General features: G+C 34.8%; 1 protein-coding gene and 1 pseudogene across 1 annotated transcript; both read right to left on the bottom strand.

The window, feature by feature from the left end:
• Positions 1-446: 446 nt before the first annotated feature.
• LOC131597054 (F-box protein CPR1-like) lies at positions 447-4,474 on the bottom strand. Its single transcript, XM_058869770.1, has 3 exons — positions 4,246-4,474; positions 4,117-4,153; positions 447-1,155 (listed from the first exon to the last, which is right to left on the bottom strand). Exons 1-3 carry the CDS (start codon positions 4,472-4,474, stop codon positions 447-449), a joined length of 975 nt encoding a protein of 324 aa, XP_058725753.1.
• Positions 4,475-6,014: 1,540 nt separating this feature from the next.
• On the bottom strand, positions 6,015-6,731 carry LOC131597053 (F-box/kelch-repeat protein At3g23880-like; annotated as a pseudogene).
• Positions 6,732-8,410: the final 1,679 nt, after the last annotated feature.

Genomic DNA, 8,410 nt, shown 5'->3' with positions numbered 1-8,410 from the left:
GTCTTTAACGTTTCTGCATTCTAAAATCCTTTACGTTTAAACAGTCTTCTTAGTTTCATATGTTATGTTACTTATATTTTCATTGAAATCATATTTACGTATGACAAAGTGAGTATCAAGATTACTTGTTCTTTAATCGAACAACGCTTATTGACAAAGACGAATCATGAATATGGTTCAAATGAACATTGATAACAATCCTTTTGACTATGTGTCCTAGGATCAATCTAGTCGATCCTGCGAGTAACCAAATCATATTTATTATAGTTTGGAAGACTAGCGGTTGTTTACCGGAAATCACCGTAAACACATACCAACTGTAACACTGTTTTGAAACAAATGAAATTAAAGCTTAGAATAAATAATAGTCCTTTCAGAAATAAAATCAAACTGAAGCTATGATAACAGGAACTTAAACAAGTAAATCATTACAGGACCTTACTTTTTCAATACGTCGAAACCAAACTTTCAACGTACTGATTGGCAGTATACAAACGCATGAATGTGCTGTCTGTAACGGTATCTTGCCTTACTACTCTATTTTCTCTCCAATTATAACAAATTAGTTGTTTGAGATTGGGAGAGAATATCAGCATATCTTCATTCTCAAAAACATATAATGGCAACAAACTAACAACTTCATAGGAATCACTGTGAAGTATATTATGATAATCAAATTTAAGCAATTTTGTCCAAGACTCTTCTACTCCAAACTCTTTCATCTGCCATATAACAAAATTACACCCGTTAGAATAGTGAGAAAAACAAAGACATTCCATCAGCACCCAAACAATTGGGGGAACAACCGGCACTTGATCAAAACCTCGGGGGAACTGAAGCTCTGTGTAGGTCTCTATTCTCAAATCAAGTGAGACAATTACAAATTGTTGAATACTAAGATATTTACAACCGTAATAATTAGGTCGGATGTTATCACGAAGGGCAAACCAGTTAAGACTATTACTCAAATAGACACCAGCATTGGCATGGTTGGAATTATACTCATAAGGATTGGTAGGAAAACTTTGAATATTTCTCCAAACATTATCACCGAAAGTGAGAACTCTAACTTCATTGAGATGGAAGGCCACCAGCTTATATTTGTCCGTTAAATTATCATAACCAAATAAGAACTTAAAGCAAGAATCTAGATCCCTGCAGGAAAAATGGTGAAAAGAGGCTAGTTTTGGAGACAACCATCCTATTCGCTGGGTTCCATAGATAGAATTCAGTTGCTGGGTTCCATAGATTTAATTCAGTTTTGTAATAAGAACGGACCAAACAGATTAATCCATTGCAGGAACCAATAATTTGAGAGTTCCTTTGGGTCAACTTGTATATAGAATCATGATTGATGATATTGATGGAGAGATTCTCGAGCAAACGGCGTATGAAAAAGGGATTGAGTAAGGTAATACTGGATGTACTCGAAAAGGAAAGAATCACGTGTGGGTTTCTTGAAGATTTGATGAGGTGCAATGTGATGAAGAATGGATCGGAGATAAGCGAGTTCCATGACTTGTTCACACACTTGAATCGCAAAAGTAATTTTACTTTAAGTGAGGATAGTACCTCGGCGACAAGTTGGTCCGGCAAGGTTACCGGCGACGTTTGACGATGCATCTTGTGTGACATAAGTTTGAACCTTACGGCAACGACAAGTCAAGTGAATTGAGAAAACAAATGCACTATAGAGTGGTTTATTAGGCAAACATTTAAATAAAAAAAATTAAAAATTCTAAAGGTTAAGCGACCTAGCATCAAAGATAAGCTTTTATCTGTTTGGATTGCAACTACCTGGAGCCTTTGGTGTATGAGAAACACTATGGTGTTTGAAAATAAGATGTTTAGTTTTGAGCGGGTTTATAACAATGTAATTTTTTCCTCATGGAGGTGGTTGTATGCAAGTCAAGATTTGGCTATTTGGGGTTTTTACGATTGGTATAAGGCTCCCTTAGTTGGCCTTTGATCTGTTTTTTAGGATCATTTTTGTAAGGGTTGCACCCCTAGTGCACTTCCTTTAATCAATTGCTTATTGAAAAAAATATATATAAATGCTGGTGTCTATTTGAATAACAGTCTTAATTGGTTTGCCCTTCGAGGTATCCGCCGCTCTTATTATCATTATCGTTATACAGATCTTAGTGTTCAACAATTTGTGATTATCTCTCTTGATTTGGGAATAGAGACCTACACACAATTTCAGTTCCCCCATGGTTTTGATCAAGTGCCGGTTGCTGCACCAATTGTTTGCGTGTTGATGGAATGTCTTTGTTTTTCTCACTATTCCATGGAGTGTAGTTTTGTTATATGGCAGATGAAAGAATTCGGAGTCCAAGAGTCTTGGACGAAATTGCTTAAATTTGATTATCATAATATATTTCATAGTGATGACCGTAGAGTTGTTAGTTTGTTGCCATTGCATGTTTTTGAGAATGGAGATACGCTCTTATTGGCACGCAATCTTAACCAACTAATTTGCTATAATTGGAGAAAAAATAGAGTAGTTAGGCAAGCTTCAGTTACAAATAGCATACGCTTACGTTGGTTTAATGTCAACCATTGCGTTGAAAGTTTGCTTTCAACGTATTGAAAGTAAGTTCCTGCAATGATTTACTTGTTTAAGTTTCTGTTATCATAGTTTTAGTTTGATTGTATTTCTGAATGATTATCAAAGGACTATTATTTATTATAAGGTGTATTAATTTCATTTGCTTCAAAACATTGTTACAATTGGTATGTTGAATAAATCGGATGATCCTATTATCATGTTTAGAACTCAATTATTTGTGCATGAACATGTTTTTGCTAATTAATATTCTTCAATTCAAGTACATTTATACTCCATACTGATTCAGGAACTAAGATTTCATTTTATTGAGTATGCTTTGTCAGTTAAACTGTTTTCAGCAACAACATTAATTTTCATGTTGCAGTGTAATTTTATTATTATCCTTAAATGAAATTGCCACGGCTGAATCTCCTTCTCTGTTGTTAATACTTTTCTTGTGATTTTCTTCTGTGAATGAACAAAAAATTTAGATCACTCTTCCGTGGATTCAACATTTAAAAATGAAGAAAAGTTCATTTTGTCCAAATGCAACCATTTCTAGATTATTACTTGATGGAACTTTCAAATGATTTGAGTTATTCCATGAAATTTTAGATTAGGTATTTTGTTAATACCTCTCTTGTTATAATTTAATATTTCATTGCTTCTCTAAAGCCAAATTAATTGCCGAATCATGTGAGATGTTTTTTTTTTTAAAGCAAGAATCCATTAATAAAGGGAACCGAAGTTTTCCATAGAGCTACAAAAACCGAGCATGAACTCGAGAAGAAAAATTACACGCCAATTGGAAGTTACGATAGGTAAAACAAAAGGTTTTTACTAAATTCGTAAAAATTACAATTGGGTTGCCTAATTTTTCCTATATAAGCCCATCTCCAAATCAACGCCTTGATTCCCCACACGATATCTGATATGTTCCAAGTATCTCCTCAAAATACTATCCCGTTTCTAGTCAACCAAATAAACCAACGTGAAGCCAACCACACCACACCCTCCTTACCTCTCCTAACTTCCGAAAGTTTGCAAAACGACGACCACTTCAAGAAGCTTTTTTTAAAAATTTCCCGCTTTATAATCGTTCATTCCTATCCATGCAGCTACATCTTTTCAAACCAAATCCACAATGTGGCAAAGCAAGATGAAATGAAGCGACGTTTCCCCATTCCGGCAACAAAAAACACAAGAGTTATTAGAAGAAACGATACCTCTATTATAAAGTTAGTCTTTTGTTGGAAGTATATTGATAAAGCATTTCCAACCAAAAGCTTTGATCTTGACGGAAACCTCCATCCGCCACACCTTCACTAAAGCATAATCGAATTTTTCCTTCGGACCATACCGCACGCGAGTGTCACAAATGTTCCTGTGGCAGCTGCTGACCGAGAAGCAACCGTCAGCTTCTTTGAGCCACGACACAGCATGCCTGCAATTGCGTACCGACTGCTGATGGCGCAGTAGAGACTTCAGCTGCATCAACTCATCTGCACAATCAGCTTTGTCGAGCGCTCCTATAACGACACCAAAATCTCCCCAACGCCAAATACCGTTGTTCCATCCGCCCATTCACGCTAAGGATACGTCCTGCAATTTTGAAACAGAAAACAGCACAGAAAATAGATCCATAAAGATTCCCACTTCCAACCAAATAGACCGCCAAAAAGAGACGCAAAAACCATTGCCTACTGTAAACCGGTAGTCACAGGTAAAGAAGTGCTTCTCAATATAATTTTCTAGCTTAAGAATATCAGCCCACCAAGAAGAAAAAATGCCATTCCCCTTGCCTCTTCGTCTTCCGAAAGTCACCGAAAGCGCTAAGTCTCCATATCTAGCTTTCAAAACACTGTGCCAAACTGAATCCAATTCCGACAGAATCCTCCATTTCCATTTACATAAGAGCGCCATATTAAAGTCCTCAATCATTCTTAATCCAAATTCCCCCTTTTCTATCGGTGAACTTACTGTATCCCAACTCGCCCAATGTGTGCTTCTTTCTCCTCCGTACCGCCTGTAACAGCCAGATTTTTATTAGTATTTTTATTAATTATATTAGTAATTATATTATTTGGTGTTTTTAATAATTATTTATTTATTTAGTTATTATGTGATATAATAATTATTTGAATATTTGATTATGTATGTAATTGTGTTATTTAGGTTAATTGAGTTATTAGAATAATATAACTAATTTGGGCCTAATTAACTAGAATGAGAGTTGGGTGGGTTAAGCCCAAATGAAAAAATAAAGATAGTAAGGGTTATGTGAGAAAACCTAGAATTAGAGAAGAGAAAGAAGAGAAAAAGATAGAAAGAAGAGAAAAGAGGCTAAGAGAAGAGAAAAGGATTTTGTGAGATTCTTGAAGATAGGAGGAGATTAACTTGAGGTAAGGGTTAGAATCCAAGTTCTTATAGGTTTATATGATTGAGTAATATTGTGTATGCTTTCTACTCTTCAATTTCATGAATTTAGAAATGTTAGGGTTTATGTGAAATCAATTGGATTTTGTGATTTGTTCATGTTAATTCAATATGTTGTATGGATGACCCATGGTTAGGACATGTTTGGAAACATTATATTTGTGCTAAATTTGCTTTCAATTGATGTATGAATTTTGTATGGGTTAATGGGTGTTATATGAGGGAATTAGGGGAGAAAATGGTGAAATCTGAGTTTTCACGCAGCCTGGGTGCCTGTCGTAATTATATTTGATTTGTAATTTTTCTTTTTTACCAGTAGTTCCAAAGTCCTCTTGTAATCAGGTCGAAGAACCCTTTATTCTCCCTTTAATATATCTTGATTATTCTCCCTCAACGTTTACTTTTAAGATCCCATTTTCTCTCACGCCACTAGAATGATATCATCGTTTTTGTTGCTTGTATATATCTAATTTTATTTCTATTTTTCTCTCCTAATCTCTTTCATATTTTCTACATCTTCCAATGAAATTGTTAACTCTTTTACACCTGGAAAGACCAGACCTTAAGAGCCAATGATTTTTTTTTTTACTTTACACTATAAATAAAATTGATAAGGTAAACATATTAGCTGAATTGAAGTGACATCTTTTAATAAATAATACAGTGAAAAAATGAATGCATATTTCTCAAATGTGCAGCTATTTCCCTTTGTGAAAAAAGAAAGAAGTTTCTACTATGATCCCATGAATACAAGAATATGCATCACAGTTGACAACCCAGCTGTTGTGTTTAAAATCAAATTCTATAGAAATAAAATGAAATCATATTTCCTGAATTGAACAATATTAAGTAACAAAAATGTGTTTTAATCCAGTTTATTCATCATACCAACTTTAACAATGTTTTGAAGCAAATGAAATTAATACAGCTTAGAATAAATAATAGTCCTTCTTTCAGAAATAAAATCAATATGAAGCTATCATAACAGGAAACTTAAACAAGTAAATCATTACAGGAACTTACTTTTTCAATACGTCGAAACCAAACTTTCAACGTATTGATTGGCAGTATACAAACGCATGAATGTGCTATCTGTAACGGTAGCTTGCCTTACTACTCTATTTTCTCTCCAATTATAGCAAATTAGTTGTTTGAGATTGGGAGATAATATCAGCATATCTTCATTCTCAAAAACATATAATGGAAACAAACTAACAACTTCATAGGACTCACTGTGAAGTATATTATGATAATCAAATTTAAGCAATTTTGTCCAAGACTCTTCTACCCCAAATTCCTTCGTCTGCCATATAACAAAATTAAACCCGGTAGAATAGTGAGAAAAACAAAGACATTCCATCAGCACCCAAACAATTAGGGGAACAACTGGCACTTGATCAAAACCTCAGGGGAACTGAAGCTCTGTGTAGGTCTCTATTCCCAAATCAAGAGAGATAATCACAAATTGTTGAACACTAAGATCTGTATAACGATAATGATAATAAGGGAGGCGGATACCTCGAAGGGCAAACCAATTAAGATGGTTATTCAAATAGACACCAACATTTGCATGGATGCAAGTATGGCGATAAGGATACATAGGAAAACTTTGAATACTTCTCCAAACATTATCACCCAAAGTGTGAACTACGACCTTATTGGGACGAAAAGCCACCACCTTATATTTGTGGGTTAAATTATCATAACCAAATGAGAACTTAAAGCAGGAATTAGGGGTGTGCATGGTTGGTTATTTTCAAAAACCAAACCATAACCATTTTAAAACCATTTAAATGGTTTGAATTTATAACCATAACCATATTTTAATCAAAACTGGTTATAAAACCGGTTATAAATTTGGTTATGATTATATAACCGGTTTTTTAAAAAAATCCAGTTTTGAAAATTATTTTTTCCGAAAATATTTTTTTTCAAAAAATAATTAATATTTTGAGAATTAAAATATTTGGATTTGGATAATAACCGAATCCAAAATAATTTAACCGGTTAATAATCATTTAATTATATGAGAACCTCTTTATTCCGTATGGCCCTCCAATTAATCATGCGGAGGTGTTCGGTATTTTGTGGGAGACGAAAGTGCCTTTCAAGATAAAAGCTTTCGGTTGGAGACTCTTTCACAATAGACTTCCGACGAAAGATACATTGACGGCTCGAGGTATGTCTTTTCCCTTGGATGCTTTGAAGTGCATTTTTTGTGGATATAGTTTGGAATGTAGGAACCATTACTTTTTTAGTTGTTTGGTGGTGAAAAATATTTTTGAAGAGGAGTGCCGGTCAAATTTTATGGAGTGGCGCCTTTATTTTCGTAGTAAAAAGGTGAAGGATAGAAAATTGGGAGTTGTTTGGCTCGCGACTACTTGGATTCTTTGGTTGGTTAGAAATGGCCATTGTTTTCGGATGGAGGCTTGTAATGTAAACAATACGGTTTGGAACATCAAGCTTTTAGTTTGGAAGTGGTCGTTTTTTGGGAAAATTACACACCCCAATTATACTTTCTACGAGTTTAGTATGGACCCTTTGTATTATCTCTCGTGATTGTAATTGGTTTGTAATCTTTCCGTTTTGTCCGGTTCTTTTGTAAGCGGGTTGGAGAATCCTTAGTTCTCTTTTCTTAATGAAATTCTTGCTTACTAAAAAAAATAACTAAACCGGTTAATAACCATTCAATTATATCCGGATATTTAAAAGTGGTATAGGTTTGGTTATGGATTTGGACATCAAAACCGGATATTTTGCACACCCTAGCGGGAATCTAGATCCCAGGAGGAGAAATGGTGAAAAGAGGCTAGTTTTGGAGACAACCACCTGGTTGCTGGGTTCCATAGATAGAATTCAGCTGTTGGGTTCCATAGATATAATTCAGTCTTGTAATAAGAATGGACCAAACAGATTAATCCATTGCAGGAACCAATAATTTGACAGTTACTTTACGCCATCTTGTATACAGAATCATGATTGATGATATTGATCGAGGGATTCTCGAGCAAACTGCTTATGAGAAAGGGATTGAGTAGGGCAATACTGGATGTACTCGAAAAGGAAAGAATCGCGTGTGAGTTTCTTGACGATTTGATGAGTTGCATTTTGATGAAAGAGTGGATCAGAGATAAGCGAGTTCCATTACTTATTCACGCACTTGAATCTCTCAAGTGATTTCACTTTAAGTGAGGATAGTACCTCGGCGATAAGCTCGGCCGGCAAGGTTACCGGCGACGATGCAATGTTTTCACGATTTAGCTTTGCAGTAGAGATAATCATCTTGTGTATCCTAAGTTTGAACCATTACGGCAACGACAAGCCAAGTGGACTGAGAAAACAAACGCACTATAGAGTGGTTTCTTAGGTAAAAATTTTAATATAAACAAGTTTAAAATTATAACAAGTTTAGAACAAGATAAA

The sequence above is a fragment of the Vicia villosa genome, linkage group LG4, assembly GCF_029867415.1.
Source record: "Vicia villosa cultivar HV-30 ecotype Madison, WI linkage group LG4, Vvil1.0, whole genome shotgun sequence".
Taxonomy (NCBI): domain Eukaryota; kingdom Viridiplantae; phylum Streptophyta; class Magnoliopsida; order Fabales; family Fabaceae; genus Vicia; species Vicia villosa.
This window is presented reverse-complemented; position numbering and strand designations above follow the sequence as displayed.